The sequence below is a fragment of the Talaromyces proteolyticus genome (genome assembly GCF_021365285.1).
Source record: "Talaromyces proteolyticus strain PMI_201 chromosome Unknown BGW36scaffold_2, whole genome shotgun sequence".
NCBI classification, from domain to species: Eukaryota; Fungi; Ascomycota; class Eurotiomycetes; order Eurotiales; family Trichocomaceae; genus Talaromyces; species Talaromyces proteolyticus.
Genome location: NW_025764278.1, coordinates 794,619 through 812,403, shown reverse-complemented (window position 1 = coordinate 812,403; position 17,785 = coordinate 794,619). Strand labels below are relative to the sequence as shown.

Sequence of the window (17,785 nt, the reverse complement as noted above, 5' to 3'; positions counted from 1 at the left end):
CCAATCCTGACTGCATTTGAGATCGAGCTTTTAAGTTATGGCTGGCAGAGATATGGAACCGTGATTGGACCACGCAATGAGAAAAAATGGTACCGTCATTCAGATGGGTTAGGCCAACGAACCCTAAAAGACATATTTGCGTGATTAATTTGTGTCTCTTCTGGGGAATCTGGGGTATTTCGAGCCAGTTAAACTGGGGGCTCTGGTGCAGGGCTCGACCTGGCCACTGACCAATAGGTACCAGGGGCCCAGCCAGCATTAGGCAACTCGTTTCCGAATCAGGCAGTTGATCACCACGAGATATCTTATTCTCGGAGTTAGGGCTTTCGGTATGCCCGAAATATTCCTCAACCATTACTAATGTAAGTGGATGATGTATCCAGGTGGACATGACATTCAATAGGATTTCAGTTGTGGTTTGTTGTGGGAGATCTGTTATAAAGACAGTATAGTAATCCATAAACATAGCACAACTGAAATTGTGTCTTTAATCAGATACTCATTCATTCGAAATCCTAGATTCTATCATGCTAGTTCTTGTAGTCGGCGCGTCTGGCAACATTGGCCAGTGGCTCATCGACAGCCTCGCATCCCGAGGCCACCGCATCCGTATCCTCGCCCGCAATCCCTCACGGATCAACAGCGCCCGACTCAAACACGTCGAAAGCACTGTTCAAAGCACCAGCTACTACGACATCGAAGCTCTCGACCGAGCCTGTGCCGGAGTCGACGCAATAATCAACGCGTACAGTGGAATCCCCGAGCTGCAACTTGAAGGACAACTTCTCCTAATTCGTGCCGCCGAGAGAGCAGGTGTGAAACGCTTCGTTGCGGCGGCCTGGAACTATGACTGGAGCGAGATGCCGCTGGGTATGCATGAGAGCTATGACGCGTACATTGCGCTTTGTAACCACGCCGATATGACATCGAGCATCAAGCCCATTTATATCCTCAGCGGTGTTTTAGCAGAAACTTTCTTTGCTGTGCCTGGTCACGGTGACTTTTCGCCTAAGAATAACGGGTGTTGGGACCCGGAAGCGAAGAGGTTGGAGATCTGGGGAACGGGGGACGAGCCATGGCACTGGACGACGGAGAAAGACGCAGCGGAATTCGCTGTTCACATTGTTGAGCGAAACGATGCAGCGGATGGAGGTTTCTGGAGAGTTTGTTCTGGGGTCAACACGTTGAGGGAGATTGCTGTGACTTATGAGAAGGTCAAGAAATGTAAAGTCGATGTCGAGGTTATGGGCACAGTATCGGACTTGCGAAAGAATGCTTTAGAGGCTAGACGACAGGGTTCTAGGAAGAATTTCTGGTCTTACATCGGTTGGTTCTACCAACTTTATACAATTGACGGGACGTGGACTTTGAAAACACTGGATAATAATAAGTTGGATGTGAAGACTACTAGTTTGGAGGATTTCCTGCGGGACAATACCTCAGTTTGATATCTGCGTCTTTGATTCTCCACCAGAGCCATCGAATATTAATTAAGAACTTCACAGATTTGGAAATCACAAGAAACTGTGCATAGTAAGATTGAATTGAAAGGGTGGTCCTAATATGAACCAAATTCAGCGATTGTGGCGCCTTTCCTATCCAAGACGGTACTTGTCCCAATAGGATAAATTTCCTGTGGGGTGTGTACATTCAGGCTAAAAGAACAGTGCCTACATGCAGACAAAGAGTGGTCGGGTTACCCCGCGATCCAATCCGACTAATTAGCAGCTTTTCTCTATCGGACTCATCTCCGATTTCAAAATATCAGAATAGTAAAAGTTTGAAGAGATATCAATGCGCTGGTCTATTATACATGACGTAATTTATCCAGATCTTCCAACAACAATCGAATATAAATCCAGGCCATCTCATCGAATATACAATTAATACTCAGTAAACCATAGAATAGAGAGTGCTTTACTTTGCTTGTCCCACAAAGACGATCCTAAAGCTAATCAAAATGCTCACTCACGACACCAAGAACAACCGTTTAATCTACCAATACGACTCCGAACAACTATACATAGAACCCTGGGGTCCCAATGCCGTCCGCGTCCGCGCAACCCATCTGCCTGAATTTCCAACAAACCTAGACTGGGCCTTATCATCCGAACTCAGGCCGTCAACTCCTGTCCCGGCGACGATTGAAATCGACAACAAAGTCGAGGGCGGAAAACTCACAAATGGAGCTATTCAAGCCAGCATCTCACCGCGCGGAAAGATCATCATCCGCAACACAAATACCGGAAAGGTGCTGCTAGAAGAATACATGCGCAACCGCAAGGATCCGATTGACCCGAAATGCTCGGCTCTCGACATTGAAGCGCGCGAATTCAAGCCACATCCGGGCTGCGACGATTACCATCTTACTCTACGACTCGAAAGCATTGATCGGAACGAGAAAATCTATGGCATGGGGCAGTACCAGCAGCCGTTTCTCGATCTGAAGGGCGTCGATCTTGAGCTTGCGCATCGCAATTCACAGGCTTCGATTCCATTTGCCGTCTCATCGTTGGGATATGGATTCTTATGGAACAACCCGGGTGTTGGCAGGGCCGTGTTGGGCAAGAACGTTATGTCATTTGAAGCGTTCTCAACTCGCGTTTTGGACTATTGGATTGTGGCGGGCGACTCGCCCAAGGGAATAGTTGAGGCGTATGCCGATGTCACCGGCAAAGTGCCTATGATGCCTGAATACGGACTTGGGTTTTGGCAGTGCAAACTGCGGTACCAAACACAAGATGAACTGTTGAAGGTAGCGCGGGAGTATAAAAAGCGAAATCTGCCAATTGACTTGATTGTTATTGATTTCTTCCACTGGCCATTACAGGGAGAATGGAAGTTTGATCCCGTTTACTGGCCTGACCCTGGTTTGTCCTCTGTTATACCAGAGTATGAGGAGTGCTAACGCAAACAGATGCAATGATAAAAGAACTCAAAGATCTCAACATCGAACTAATGGTTTCCATCTGGCCGACAGTCGACATCCGGTCTGAGAACTACGAGGAAATGGTCGCCAAAGGATACCTCATCCGCACAGATCGTGGGATTCGCAACGGGATGAATTTCCAAGGAGAAACAATCCATTTCGACGCAACCCACCCCGGGTCTCGCAAATATGTGTGGGACAAAGCATATCAAAACTACTTTTCCAAAGGTATCCGTGTGTTTTGGCTCGATGAAGCTGAACCCGAGTACACGGCGTACGACTTCGACAATTACCGTTACCATCTTGGATCCAACGTAACCATTGGAAATATCTATCCTCGTGAATACGCTCGGGCATTCTACGAAGGACAAGCAGCGGCAGGACAGCAAAACATCGTCAATCTGCTGCGATGCGCGTGGGCAGGGTCACAAAAGTATGGCGCGTTAGTGTGGAGTGGCGATATCGCATCCAGCTGGGAGTCGCTGCGTTGCCAGCTCGCGGCAGGGTTGAATATGGGCATTTCAGGGATTCCCTGGTGGACCACAGACATCGGTGGATTTCACGGCGGTGACCCAACGAAGGAGCCGTTCAGGGAACTTCTCGTGCGTTGGTTCCAATGGGGTGCGTTTTGTCCGGTTATGAGGTTGCATGGTGATCGAGAACCGAAACAGCCTCAGCATGGAACGACGGGCGGCGCGGGGTGTCTTTCGGGAGCGGAGAATGAGGTGTGGTCGTACGGGGAAGAAGTGTACAAGATTTGCGTGAAGTACTTGGATATCCGCGAGCAGTTAAGAGATTATACCAGAGAATTAATGAGAGAAGCGCACGAAAAAGGGACGCCGGTTATGAGGCCGCTCTTTTACGAGTTTCCAGATGACGCACATGCATGGACTGTTGAGGACCAGTATCTGTATGGGTCGAAATATCTTTGTGCCCCAGTCTTGTATCCAGGACAGAAGACTCGATCTGTTTATCTACCCAAAGGCACATGGACATTCTTCCAAGATGGTGCTATAGCAGGAGATCATGGGAAAGAATACATAGGAGGAAAAACAGTTGAAGTCGACTGCCCAGTCGAGATTATGCCGGTTTTCGTTCGAGCTTGAAGGTCTAAGACTCTATAAATAAAGGCGTTGAAGATTTGACAAAATACCATTGAATCAACTATGAATCCAACGTATTGAGAAATGTAGTCGTAGTCACCAGGCGCTGAGCGTCGCTTAACGCCCGAAAGACCAGTGGCTTCCAAGAATGTTAATGATGTTGTCCATGGCCGTAAAAAGTCTTCTGGTGGGTATACACATCAGCAGCGACCCACGAATAAGCCGTGAGAGAACGAGCCGGCTTCCAAGTACTCATTCCGTAGCATCAAAGCCAAGCCCTGGGACCTCGACCTGCTAGCGACCTCTTTAGCAAAACTACATAGTAGTATAGTCCAAACCAAGTTCCCAATACATGGAAGCAACCAGGACAGACGGCGGTAAAAGCAGTCGATGGTACGAGTTGTTACCCAGTGAAACTACTGGTGCCGGTCACCATTAACTTCGCCAACCGCGTCCCCACGCTCCGGTCCAAGGAGATGGGTGTTGACGGGAATTATAGGCTCCGTCAGTGTACCCATTGGCCTAAATGAACCAGCTGAACAATAAAAGAAACATGGTAACATCAAGTTTTCTTGTGTTCCACCAATTCAATGGCAGCGGGAGCAGGTCGGCGTCCGTATTTATGTTGCCGGTGACGTGTCACGCCATAGTGCGCGAACCCCCTAAAACGCAACGCAACCTACAGAGAGATCTTCGAAAGAAATTATGAAAAATGCCAATGCATTCTGTGTTCTGTTGAATACCTTACGAAAGTCTAATGCTAAATACCCTATTTTTGCCAATTATGCCCGCTAAACCCCGCATGAACTCTAAAATTCTCCTAGAACTCCACGTGGAACAACTTGCTGTTCCGTATCCGTTCGCCGTAACTATAAAATACGAAAGGCAACGGAGCGAGTGCAAGTGCAATAAATCCGAGTACAGAGTTACCCCAACCGAGGCCTAGACTGTCGTACATTTTGTTTCCGGCAAGGGGGAGGAGCGCTCCGAGCAGGGATCGGAAGACGGTATTGGCTGCCACTGCCGAAGCAGCATAAATCGTATAGGCGTCGACAAGGTAGGTGGAGGTACACATCTGGATCATATGTTAGTAGGTCTCTCTCGATCACGGATGAAAAAACGCACAAAGGCCATAAGCATTCCTACCCCGAGACAAGCTGTCCCCAGGATAGGCAAAATCCAATGAACATGTTTTTCTGCCGTCCAACCATACCTATATCTTGTTCAGTATTCATACAAACGGAGCGAATATGGGGTTACAAACCAGAAAAGAGCGAGCGGAACAGTCCAGGCGGTGATGAACATGGGTGGAAGCCGATATTCTGGCTTTGCAACACCACCGTTCTTCTTGGTCAGATATTGGAGCAGGCGGTCTGACACCATACCGCAGACGAAGAGTCCTATGATAGATCCACAACCGATACCCAAATAGGCCAGGCCAACGGAACCCTGTGAAAAGCCATATTGGCCTTCGAAAACATCGGTCATGGTGGTGAAGAGCAGGTACAGATAACCGTAAATTATAGCAACATAAAGCGATAACAGGAAGACGATGGGAGATAGAAAGAGCATTTTTGTAGGTCGCACGATAGAAAAGATGAATAGATCTTTGGGTGATCTTCCGGTGTCTAAGACAGACCGCAGGTTTTCGTTCCCTGTTTCTTTTCGTAGACGTTTAGCCTTACGATCAAGAAGAACGTAGGCATAAGACTCGCGCATGAAGATTAGTGAAATCACGCTCACGGCTCCGCCCTGTTGCCCTAATCAGTCTGGTTCTATTACAATTGACAGTATTCTGTATGCACGCACCGCAATAGCTAATACCCAGAAGGTCCATCGCCATCCTTTGGCCTGAGTCAAGTATCCACCAGCTATCAATAAATTAGTTTCACTCAGCAAGTCACTTTCTTGATTCTTCCACCACTCACCAACTGGGCCAATGACCGGCCCTAACAACGGTCCTAAAGCCCATGCGGCCATCGCAGCGCCTCGCCTCTCTTTTGGGATCATATCTGCCAGCGAACCAGCACCCAAGGTCAAGGGACAACTACCCGCCAGTCCCGCAAAAAAGCGAAAAATGATCAAGCCTCCCATATTAGGCGCAACGGCACAAGCAACGCTGAAGATAGTATAGAGAATATTACAAGCGTTGTAGAGTGGTGTGCGGCCGTACATCTCCGACAGCGGAGCGATCAACAATGGACCAAAGCAGTAGCCAAGGAGGTAGACAGATACAACGAATGAGGCGAGGTATATGTTGTCGGATTTGAAATCCTGCATAACATCTGGCACTCCAGGGGCAAACATGGACGAACCCAGTGGTCTAGTAGGAGTTCACAATTAGCATTCTACGCCCGCATCCAATTTCTGACTTTGCAGCGACGTACGTCAGTAACGTTATGACCGAAATGGTAACTGTGATGACCAGCTTCCTGCTGAGGGGCCAATTCATTGGGTTCTGGGGATCATCAGGGCCATTCCAGTCCACCAGATTGGGGTCTCGAGTCTCGGGGGTATCTTCGTCTAGCTGGGCGGCTTTTTCGGAAGGCGTCGAACCACGTTCAAGGTCTTTAGTTTCTTCTCGCACTTCCTTTTCTTCCCTGGACTCGTTTCTCTCATTGCTATGGTCTCGAATATCTTTTTCCATGGCCACAGCTTCTTCAACTTGTGTTAATAAATAAACATGCCAAACAGTGCAACTGCAGAGCTTTCCATCTAAGCAAGGAAACTGAACGTACTAGGCTGAGCTCTTGCGCTTTCACCGTGCTGCCAGTTGCGAGATCGGCCTACTATCGACGCAGTGCGTGGGCAAGCCAAATGGAAAGGTGGGGGATTTTCTTGTCAAGCTCCTTCCACGCCCTGTTGATAGGCGAATTAGCAGTTTCAACCTTCTGCTAACTCGGCGGCGCGACTAGGCGGGTGCAGAAGCTGTAGTTTTATCAAACAAACAAGATGACAGAGAATGGCGCGCATATTACGAAGGCGATGTCGCAGCCTCCCATCAGCCTTAATAAAGCATTGTTGGTATTAATGGGCATTAATTTATGAATTTTATGACCCCCTGTTGATTAGCTGCTTTGTATGTGTCAGCCAATAAGTACCAAATTAAATACCTTCACTAATGAGGGGGACCCCTTTTTGGTGTAGTGGTTTTCGGCCAACAGTATGGCTTTGGGGTAATTAATTACCCCAGCTGAGTAAGACGGTCCAATGGTGTTGCATGCCGGATCACACAAGGTCCGAAAGGTGCTTTCTGACCAATCATAGCCCCTCCTCCTGTAGGGAGTGCTCGCTTATGCGTGTGGACGTGGACTACAGCGAAACCATGCACGCATAAGGCCGGCACTGGGCAGTTGTGCAACTGCACGGCCTTTGCGGCGGATCCCCAGCCCAGTCACGGGTCAGCCAAAGCTCAAGGGCGTTCTCCGATTGGCCCAGCCCATATGATGGGCTCCACCCCCAAATCTTCGCGACGCCGCATGCTCCGCTTTCCCCGTGCCTGTTGGCCAATAGGATGTCGATTTCTACGAGGGTCTCATCTATACGAGTACATAACAAAAGTTTGAATATAGTACCACCATTTTCTACCTTTCATCTGCATTGACACCAATTTATGTTGGATTAAGTTTAGACTTCTTAGGGGCCACCGATATATAATGCGAAAAGTTCGAATTTATTAGTATTAATATGAGGAGGACTCATCTTAGTGACATGGAGAAATTTGAAGCTCCTAATCCAGCTGAATAGTGCCCAGTGGTTATGGGATTGTTCGACCTGACACTCGTGGCTGCTGTCCTTTTCAAGGCCAAGATCTCCATGTCATACAATGACCTAGATGACTTACTAGAAATTACTGTCCACCCCTTCAAGAACGAATGAGTGTGGAGCAAATGAAGAATTACCAGCACAGTAACTATTCCCAATGAACTAACTTTACCGGATGACCAATATTGAGTTGCGGGTAGGAAACAAGTCTTCATTAAAGACTAAAATTAAGGTAAATGGCCATACATACTGATTTCAATGTCATTGTGGCCTGCACTATGTAATGACTGTGTTAGACAACGAATACTCCAGTATTAGTCTAGCAAAGGAACCCTCGCTTTTGAATGAAATGTATGCTTGTCATGATCCCACAGAGATGTTCATGTGGTATCCACATGGCGAGGAAGAAAATGTTCCAGCTGGAGAAATGTCTAGCTTGAAATCGGAATTTGGCCCGGGATATCGGTTTTGAAGAGGGAGAATCGCTCCACTGAGAGATCAAATCTCACGAACCAATCCTACCGGAATATGTTCCCCTTAGAAGAAGCATACCAAGAACGTTGGCAAACATTATGTTCATACAGGTGGAAACTTTATCGGGGATATCGTACTTCCTTTGCTCATCTGAGAATAAATATTTAAAACCATTGGTGACTTTACAGAACTAAAACCCCGAATTAAGCTACGTTAAACCGTTTAGAGTTTTCTTTTCTTTTAAATATATTTGATTCCCCTTTAAGCCTATGTGTCTGTGAAAGGTGGATATTATTTACCTGTCTCCTGCAGGTTTACTATTGTTTGTACCATTGTGAGATTGACCTGGATTCCAGAAATAACTTGCTGTTCACTGTCGTCCGTTAATATCTCCTGAGAGCCTGAGAGCCTTCTGCTTGGTGGCCCAGATACAACAGTAGTCAGTGGGCAAGGCTCAAATTCGAATCCTTCTGTTCCCAAGGACGACAATCTCACCATCTCCGGGCGGGATGGTAATGAATGGCCAGGTGTCGTATTCTGGATGTGTGTGCTATTCTGGTAGCTATTGGAATCTCTCCGCCACTTGAATCCCTTTTCTATTATCTTCGTCATGAACATGTTTGCCCCAGGCAGGCACGAACATATTAATCCAGTAGCAATTTCGGCGGACCTATAAAACATTCATCATCAGCTAAAGAAGTAAAAAGCCAAATAATTAGATAATTTAACACACTTACCCGGTCATAGCTAGTCGTACAAAAAGTCGGGTTGGATCCTGCGATGCCGGCTCAAATAGTATGACTAGACGATATAAGCTGAAGAGAGTAGCAACGCCACCAGCACCAAGGAGAGCAATTATCCTTATTTTTTTTCCCCTAGACATATGCAATATCCATACCAACGGAAGCGGTAGGACGAGAATGGTAGCATCTGTCACCAGGCCCACAACACAATCCGTTATGAAAAGAGCCCTCTGATTGATGCATTTTCCCGCAGCGTTTGGTGGGCTCTCCCAGTATGAAGATACAGGGGTGCAAACTACAGCTTTTGCGATAAGGACAGCAATGTAATAGCAGAAGAGGCATAGTATAAACCCATAGATAAAGCGAATCCTGTGTCGATGAGGTGCAAAGACTCGAGCGACCATAAGGAGTAAGGCGGATTTGACAAAGAGCGCTGCGGGGCCGTAAATAATTGTGTTGATATATTCAAGCTAGGGTTGGTTGGATATAAGCATTAAAGGAACTATTTTGTCCGCTAGGTGCCAAGTACTGTACGAAATGTTTCCATTTGTCCCTCACTCACGTGGACTGCGAAATAGCCTGCACCGTATGCTCCCACTAATTGCTGTCAGTGATCAACGGCTTGCAGACAGTTAAGAGCTCATGCACTTACTAGCAGCGTTTATTGAACAATAGGCCATGAAAAATATCTAAAAGTGAGCAAGTCAGATGACAGAGATAGTTGGAAAGATGGGCGTGCACATTACCCATGAGATGTAACAACAGTCTATGATCTTCATAAGCAATTCCATATATTAAAATTTATTTAAAAAACAAGAATCTTACAGTCTTCTACCATGAAACGGAAACCCGGTGAGAAGTAATACCTCACAGAACAGCGTAGGGCAATGAAAAAAGTGCAAACAGACATGCATATTACTTGTGTGGCCAAGTTAAGCTTGCTTAGGGTGGCCTCTCCCACGCCCGTATCGTCCATGATACATAAGTGTCTTTGTCGCAAGGCGGGATTCTTCTACAGTTCGTTTGTATACGAAACGGTAGGATATATCGGCATCTTTTCGTAGTGACCGCATAGAACGGCTTGGATGCAAGGTAGGAAATATGTTTTAATTTTCGTCGGTCATCCATAGATGTAAAGGAGGCAAAAACGTGCCATCGCAAGTCAATTATGTCAGTGGCCGGGGGATCCATCCGATTGACTTTCTCGGTATGCGGCTACTTCATACAGTTAACTGTAGTTGCGCGTGGCAACTTTTAAGCTTTGATTAGCTACCCCTCATCCACCATGCCATTTCTAGTGCAACGAAGGTTATCGGTGGGCTTGGTCTAGACTATCATAAATTCAACTGCGATTTAAATGCAGAGAGCTTGGCATTCACGGTTGAAGCCTAACGCGCCTCCGATTTGCCACGAGGCGGCTTCGCATAACTTCGCTGTGGTCCGCCGTATTAGGCTAACTTAAAGTTCAGCCTTAAGCATGGCACTTTGAAGATTGTACGAAAGACGAAGATAATAAAGGTTTTACCCGCATTTCCACTTGAGTTGTAGTTAAATGAAGAACGGATCGGGATTCTTACTACTTAGAAAACGCGGTATATCTAGCCATTAATTGATCAGCCTCATTCATCTCTTGCTCCAACACCTCTCTGTGCCTCTCACTCCGCATCTTAACCGCACACTCAGACGGTCTGAATAGGCCGTACATTAAACCCCTCCATATACAGAATAGCATCATCCCTTCTCGACGGGCCATCTTTTTCCATGACAGGCAAGATATCAAACGCCCATAACATTTCGCAACGGCTATGGACAGTGAATTTCTTGCTAGCCTAGGACTGGTTCTTCGGTCCAGTCTAACAGAACTATAACCGTCTTTTGACGGATAAGATTCCCCTTTTTCTGCGGTGTAGCTTCGACATATTCCTCTTATAGATACCTCAATGAACGGGACGTGGTGGAATTTGGCAGGAATCGTAGTGGGTTGAAGTGGTGCGAATTCAGGGAGTAAATAGGATTCAAATTGGTATCACATGGATTTGAGAGAATATTCGCAGAAATGAGTGGCTGTATATATTCATGACTGGTGAGGAATGACAGCTGTAATTATAGCGTAGCTTGTGTATAAGATTCAATCAGTAAGGAAAAGTGGTGCTTATAGTTCTGATGAACACTTGTTTCCTATTGTAACGATCTTAGAGGCCACGCCTAGGCTTCAAAAGGCTGACGTACGAATATCACACGTTGAGGCTACCCTCAGAATCGTTGTCGTTATTATTATCATCCTCCTCCTCCTTATCCGCTCCCCCGGCCATAGCTGCGGCTCGTTGAAGCTGCCACTGTAATGTTAAAATTTTCCACAAGGGCAAAGGTTTGTTGACAGGATCTGTGATCGTGAAAACAAACTGGTCACCGGACCTAATCTCTGTTCCATCCATGCGATGGAGACGATCGCCATTTGGGCCCATGCCAGGATCCGGAATTCTGAGGTTTGGTCGTAGAGTCAATGGAACAAATTCTCCTGGCTCATTCTTGAGTAAAGTGTGCTCATTCGAGTGCGCCTTCTTTGTAATCAGTGCCATTAACATCAGGATTAGACAGGAATATTAGAGTATTAGGATGTAATGATCATTTTGAACCCATCTCGGCGTAACTAATACTAGGGTACTCCTCGAGCTGTTTGGAGGAGGCCATGGTCGTGGTCATGATAAGGATATAATATATTTCTCTTCGACTACATCAGTTATTTGTTATTTAATTATATGAGTGGAATATCTATATTCAAATAAAATTGGAGATAGGTGTTCGATTGTGCGGGAATTGTTTTTTGGACAAGAGTCTAAGTTGAAAGGAGACGTCATTGATAGATTAGACGCCTGGTTGTTGATGAGTTGCAGGTTGATCGCTTGTTTGGTTGGTTGAATGTTTGGTTGATGCATATTGGATTGGTATCCGGCTTTTTGCCGTGTTTGTCAACCACTCAACGCGTGCCGCTTTCTAGAAACGCGTGGGTCAGCCATGCACCTCCAAGCCCTGTATCCTTCAATCCATACAACATGCACTGAACAACCTGATCTGGGCAAAATATTAAATATTCCGGCAACTCAATGACAGTTTGAAGTGGTGAACTCGGCATGGGCAAAAAGAGGAAGCGCCCAGCCAAATCCGCTACGGCGCTGGCTACCAATGCAGCCAACCACACAAAACGCCTCAAATCGGACGAAGCAAACTCAAGATTGACTCAGGAACACCTAGTTCTGTCGCGATATTACCGCAGAGTCGTGACATTGCGGCAGTATCTACTCGAAGAACTACCATCTACTTCCAAGGCGCGTCGCCGGCGGATCGCGTCGCTCGGGAAGTCTGGCCATGGTTCTGACGCAACAGCCAACACCAGCCTTCATTTGAATGCAAGCAATGACAAAAACGGTGATATTACGCATTTGGTTCGTCTTTTAGACACCACTCTTGTCGGCGAACTGAAAAGATCTATTCCTACCGTGGTCGAAGCGCGTCAAAGAGACTTTGCTGCATTCACGCAGTCTGAAGAGCGTTCCCTTCTTTGGACCGATACCGGGCCATGTAGTCCCCAGTCTGAGGTATGGCGATCTATTTCTGGTCTATGCGGCCCAAATTTGACAGGATAACCTAACTTCATATAGATTGTCGATTTCGTCATAGCTACCCTGTTCAACAGGGCAATGCGATCAGAGCGAAAACCACAGCATGTTTTGGCCAATGGATTTCATCTCGCTACACGAAAGCAGATCCTAGACAAAAATGTATATGCCATGGAGTTCAATATTCCTGGCCTAGTATCGCAGTTCCCCAATCATCACGTAGCGGCTCTAAAGAAGGCTCCATGGACTGACCTTTTGGGGTTGCTCGGCGTTAGTGGGGACGATATTATGATCAGATTGTTGCTTGATTGCGCGATATTTTCTTGCGTGGACGAGAACAAGTCAGCATTCTACCAAATCAGTGGTATGTGAATCGTTCTGAGTTATCATATTCAGTCAAACTTATTCATTACCAGGTGTCTATCTTTCGGAACTGGAGCCTTTAGATGAAAATCCATCACCAGAATCTCAAGCAAAGGAGTGCAAGCCTCAAGGTACCCCCAAGTTGAAAGTCGCCTCCGACGTACTGCACAAACCAAATAGTATCGTTTTTGTACGGCGACGAATGCTGTATGCCCGCCCAGCGCTGAGCGCACGAGGCGAAATCCGATTTGGGCTAAGACATATTCGTAAGCTTATTTACAAAGTTGAGGTATCGTCTCTAACGTCGATTATAGATGTCCTGAACCGCTTCCCAAATTCGAACGATACCCACCATACACTTCGTGTGATGAAGTACATATTTCCTCGACAGTTTCGACTACATAATGCATTTACCTCTTTGGTTGACAATCGCGAGACTGTCCAACCTTTCAAGGACTATACATTACGGGAAGACGAGATTGCTCGTTTGGAAGAGGTACAAATGGCAAATAATCCGAAAGCGAAACTCAAGATTCCAAGGCGTCTTCGGGGAGCTCCTTTCGAGCTGGTGAAAAAGCTACAAAAGCGTAACCAGCAATGCGCCTACACCGAATTGCTGAAACATTATTGCCCACTTGAAGTACGTTCCTGGTCAAATATCGCATTGATTATATCTCACAATAGCAGGAGACTGGGCCCGCCAAATTTGGCGCGTTACAAGCAGTATCAAACACGCAAGAATCTCAACAGCTCGTTACGCAAATTCCATTACCAACTCAGTCAACAACCCAGCTTTCTCAGGCGTCTGACGGCTATAAAGAAACACCTAATGCAAAACCGTCAGACAAACCTACCCCTGCGCAAAAGCCCTGCTTGACAGACTATGCAACACCAGTGTCTTCTGTGTCCGCATTCTGTCGCGCAGTGCTTCAAAAAGTTATTCCACGAGAGTTTCTTGGCGCAGGCGAAGACGGGATAGCAAACCGGATGAATTTGATGAAACAAGTTGATCGATTCATTCGACTTACTCGTTTCGAAAGCTTGTCGCTGCACGAAGTCTGCAAAGGCTTGAAGGTATGTGTCTGTCAGAGGTTTATATACAACCTGCTAACCTACTAGGTTACTTGCCTTCGTTGGCTCGAGCCCCCAAAATGTCAGGATGGTAGTGACCATAAAATCTCTCTATCGGACCATCGCAAACGTACAGAGATTCTACACGAACTCGTCTACTATATATTTGATTCTCTACTTATTCCCCTCATCCGCACCAATTTCTATGTCACCGAATCACAAGTCTACAAAAATAGATTATTCTATTTCCGGCACGATATATGGCGCAGTATGATCGAGAAACCACTCGCAGATATGAAATCCTCAATGTTCGAGGAGATCAAGCGCGACAGAGTCTACCGTGTCCTTGGCGGAAAGAAGCTGCCAGCGAGTGCAGTGAGACTCCTCCCCAAAGCTACTGGTGCTCGTCCAATTATAAACCTTCGGCGGAGGATAATGAAGCGAATGGGCAACCACTCGTTCCTAGGCCCCAGCACAAATTCTACCTTAACACCAGTTTTCAATGTACTCGATTATGAGAAGAAAGAACACCCAGAGTTGCTTGGCTCGTCCATGTTCTCAGTGAGCGACATGTACCCGCGCCTTAAGACCTTCAAGGATAGATTGATACAAGCAAGCAGCGGAAAGGAGCAAATGTTCTATTTCGTAAAGCTGGATATACAGTCGTGTTTCGATACTATTCCTCAACGCAGGCTGGTCTCGCTAATCGAGAACCTAGTTTCACAACCCGTTTATCATGTAACGAAACACGTTGAAGTTCGACCCGGCGACGGGTACAAAAATAACTTGTGGCCGGAACAAAACTTTCGAAAGTACAAGCCTATCCGAAAATTCATGAATAAGGCTATTGGGATCAGCAAGATACATAGCACCCCCGATTCCGGTAGTATTAAAGGCGCAAGACGCCATACGATTCAAGTGGATACCGCTATAGCGAAGAATCACCGTGTAGACACGTTACTTGATATGCTTGATGAACATGTTAAGAAAAATCTGGTCAAAATCGGCAAGAAGTACTTTCGCCAGAAGAACGGCATTCCTCAGGGCTCTGTGTTGTCAAGCTTGCTTTGCAATTTCTTCTACGGAGAACTCGAGCGCGAGGTCCTGGGATTTTTGAACAACCAAGGTACGCTTTTACTACGGCTTATCGACGACTTTCTGCTAGTTACAACCGATCCGGCTCTCGCGAAGCAATTTTTGCAAGTGATGATGGATGGCCAGCCAGCATACGGCATTACCGTGAACGCGAGTAAAAGTCTTGTGAATTTCGAAGCCACTATAAACGGAATGAAAATGCCTCGACTACATGGATCAACACTGTTTCCATATTGTGGCAACCTCATTGACACGCATACACTAGAGCTACGTAAAGACCGTGACCATGGCCGCGGCCAGGCGAGTGTTGCAGACACTTTAACGATCGAGTTGAGTCGAGTACCAGGACAAGCTTTTCATCGAAAAGTACTTGCATCATTTCGATTGCAAACGCATACGATGTTCCTTGATACCGAACATAACAACCCCAGAGTTGTCTTGCTTGGCATCTATACGAACTTTATGGAGACAGCTATTAAAATGTATCGATACTACAAGTCGCTGGGAGCACGATCGCGGCCTTCTTCAAGCCTTATATTGCGAATTATACACGACCTAGTTGGATTTGCTACGAACCTCGTGCAGTCGAAACGAAGACAAGCGCCCTCAATACCCCCTACAAATATGACTACGACGACCACCGCCAGTGAGAACTCGTCAACTCAACTAAGATTCAAATGCATCATCTCTCCACCCCAGATGCAACATCTCTGTGCTGCTGCTTTCCGCCATGTGCTGTCTAGAAAGCAGACCAAATTTGGCCCGGTCCTTCGCGGTTTGCAGCTAATGGGGAAGAGTAGCCAACCAAAGACTGATAGAGAGGTCTTACAGATGCGACGAATTATCAAAGAGGGGAATTTGATATTTGACGGTTGGAGGTTTTGAATTTAGCATCCTTTGATATCCTTTCCCTGCCGGAGTCAGACTCCCACTCAGCCGACTACCTGCAAAACAATGGCAATCCAATTAAATATTGTATATTATCTCTATACATGTTTGTCTATCGCCACCACCAATATAATTGATTTATATAAGACAGTTAATGGTACTAGCTAATGTCAGGTAATATAATCTAAAATATTATAGATGGAAGCGCCCGCTGCCCCTAGATGTAGTTACTTGTGACTCTACAAGCCAGATTTTTGATAAGATTAAATATCAATTGATTATTGTATTGATATGGGGAAGGCTGCAATACCTAAGCCACCGTTGTGGCCCTATATTCAAAAAATTGTCATCCCACTATATCAATATGCCCTAAAGCTCCCTAGGGTTAGACTTTAGAACCAACAGGTGAGGCAGCCAAGTCAAGTCTAAATAACGCAGACTTGCAGATCTCAGAAACATCTTGGCAGTAGACTTAGGTAACGGTCAAACCCCTTCACACTTGAGCGCAAGGAGTTGACAGCAGCAATTCAAAGTACACAACACCTCAGACCGTCACACGGCAAGTAACATCACCGCACAACATAACCTTACCTCAAACAATGACATCCTCCCCATTACTATTCCGGTACTCAAACGACCAAGTCGCTGCCTCCGATGAAGCCAAAGCATTCTCATGGGAAGCCCCCGTGCCAGTGAACGCTTTCTGGGACAGCTTCAAGCACTTCGCCGCGCGCAGCTTCCCCGACAACTTCTCAGACCCGGAACGCAATCAGCTCCCCATCAACCCCAACAGCGCCGACGACCAAGAAACAAAACTCCGTCCACTTTTACAGCTCCTCCAAGCCAAACTCGCCCAGGAAGAAGCTGCTACCTCGCCGCCGCAGTTACTTCACGAACTGGACTATAAGCGGTGGTATGGACTCTGGCAGGGGATTTACGTGGTGCAGAATGAGCTAGATCTACCCGAAGCCGAGAAGACTGTGCGCATGCTAGTGGATAAGAGACTAGATAAGACGAATGACATCGTCCCGCCGCATATGCTCAGTGACCATCTCGTGAAGATTGGGAAGCACAAGGAGGCAGAGGAAACGGCGAGACTAGTGTGTGCATGGATGGATGCGCATCCGCGGCTAGGCAGGGATTCACCACAGGCAATCAGATTGCGGGGGATTATTGCCAGAGCAGTGTGGCTTCAGGGCGCATCGCGGCGGGTTGAGGCAGAGGCGTTGGTGGGCGAGATTCGAGGGGTTGTAGAGGGGATGGGGGAGGGGAGGTTTGCGGTTTATCAGGGGAGGAGAGGAGGCTGAATGAGAATATGATGGCTGAGATTGAGAAGCATACTTCTCAAACTACTTGAGGATGTTCGACAATTTGAAATTTTCTTTTCATCTATTTGTAAATTATTAACGACGCAACATCATCCCGCGATAGCTTTGGTGAGTCTGCAGATTATAATACTGTAGTATCGTGCTAATTATCAGGGAGTTGATTCCTGCATGGATCAATGCTGACCGTCGCTATAACGTTAGCAATTTATTAGCAGCTTCTACTCTATGACCGATCCGCTCAGCAATTCTGATAGATAACCTTGAGATCGAGAGCTCGTCGCAGTGCAATCCGCGGAATAAATGGATTGCTCGGAATAATGTTCGCCGCGAATCATGACCAGTCGATTATTCGATCCTGGAATAATTCACCGAACGGGATTGTTCTTCCTTTTTCTTCTGTCTTGTTGAC

At 46.6% G+C, this 17,785-nt stretch overlaps 7 protein-coding genes across 7 annotated transcripts; 4 read left to right on the top strand and 3 right to left on the bottom strand.

Moving 5' to 3' along the window:
• Positions 1 to 527: 527 nt before the first annotated feature.
• BGW36DRAFT_413932 (uncharacterized protein) lies at positions 528 to 1,448 on the top strand (the record flags this gene model as incomplete). The annotated part of the gene is made up of 1 exon (XM_046219270.1): positions 528 to 1,448. The coding sequence occupies one exon, from the start codon at positions 528 to 530 to the stop codon at positions 1,446 to 1,448; it is 921 nt and encodes a 306-aa protein (XP_046076353.1).
• Positions 1,449 to 1,960: 512 nt separating this feature from the next.
• BGW36DRAFT_354756 (putative glycosyl hydrolase) lies at positions 1,961 to 4,035 on the top strand (the record flags this gene model as incomplete). Its single annotated transcript, XM_046213562.1, has 2 exons — positions 1,961 to 2,870; positions 2,918 to 4,035. The coding sequence occupies 2 exons, from the start codon at positions 1,961 to 1,963 to the stop codon at positions 4,033 to 4,035; spliced, it is 2,028 nt and encodes a 675-aa protein (XP_046076352.1).
• Positions 4,036 to 4,790: 755 nt separating this feature from the next.
• Positions 4,791 to 6,679, bottom strand: BGW36DRAFT_443471 (putative MFS multidrug transporter; the record flags this gene model as incomplete). The annotated part of the gene is made up of 6 exons (XM_046221615.1): positions 4,791 to 5,107; positions 5,158 to 5,245; positions 5,297 to 5,784; positions 5,842 to 5,903; positions 5,961 to 6,355; positions 6,420 to 6,679. 6 exons carry the CDS (start codon positions 6,677 to 6,679, stop codon positions 4,853 to 4,855), a joined length of 1,548 nt encoding a protein of 515 aa, XP_046076351.1. The 3' UTR covers positions 4,791 to 4,852.
• Positions 6,680 to 8,562: 1,883 nt separating this feature from the next.
• Positions 8,563 to 9,484, bottom strand: BGW36DRAFT_286982 (uncharacterized protein; the record flags this gene model as incomplete). Its single annotated transcript, XM_046210468.1, has 2 exons — positions 8,563 to 8,941; positions 9,009 to 9,484. Coding segments are annotated over 2 exons (855 nt in total), but the record flags the coding sequence as incomplete, so codon positions are not given.
• Positions 9,485 to 11,248: 1,764 nt separating this feature from the next.
• BGW36DRAFT_443468 (uncharacterized protein) lies at positions 11,249 to 11,593 on the bottom strand (the record flags this gene model as incomplete). The annotated part of the gene is made up of 1 exon (XM_046221614.1): positions 11,249 to 11,593. One exon carries the CDS (start codon positions 11,591 to 11,593, stop codon positions 11,249 to 11,251), a length of 345 nt encoding a protein of 114 aa, XP_046076349.1.
• Positions 11,594 to 12,070: 477 nt separating this feature from the next.
• BGW36DRAFT_85569 (uncharacterized protein) lies at positions 12,071 to 13,100 on the top strand. The gene is made up of 2 exons (XM_046222646.1): positions 12,071 to 12,610; positions 12,674 to 13,100. Exons 1-2 carry the CDS (start codon positions 12,146 to 12,148, stop codon positions 13,001 to 13,003), a joined length of 795 nt encoding a protein of 264 aa, XP_046076348.1. The 5' UTR covers positions 12,071 to 12,145; the 3' UTR covers positions 13,004 to 13,100.
• Positions 13,101 to 16,322: 3,222 nt separating this feature from the next.
• Positions 16,323 to 17,362, top strand: BGW36DRAFT_369179 (uncharacterized protein). Its single transcript, XM_046215097.1, has one exon. It carries the CDS (start codon positions 16,648 to 16,650, stop codon positions 17,353 to 17,355), a length of 708 nt encoding a protein of 235 aa, XP_046076347.1. The 5' UTR covers positions 16,323 to 16,647; the 3' UTR covers positions 17,356 to 17,362.
• Positions 17,363 to 17,785: the final 423 nt, after the last annotated feature.

Bases quoted from the DNA above. Each gene is read 5' to 3' on its own strand.
- BGW36DRAFT_85569 (XM_046222646.1), top strand. From the start codon at position 12,146: ATGGGCAAAAAGAGGAAGCGCCCAGCCAAATCCGCTACGGCGCTGGCT. The intron at 12,611-12,673 runs GTATGGCGATCT...AACTTCATATAG, and splicing joins CATGTAGTCCCCAGTCTGAG to ATTGTCGATTTCGTCATAGC.
- BGW36DRAFT_369179 (XM_046215097.1), top strand. From the start codon at position 16,648: ATGACATCCTCCCCATTACTATTCCGGTACTCAAACGACCAAGTCGCT.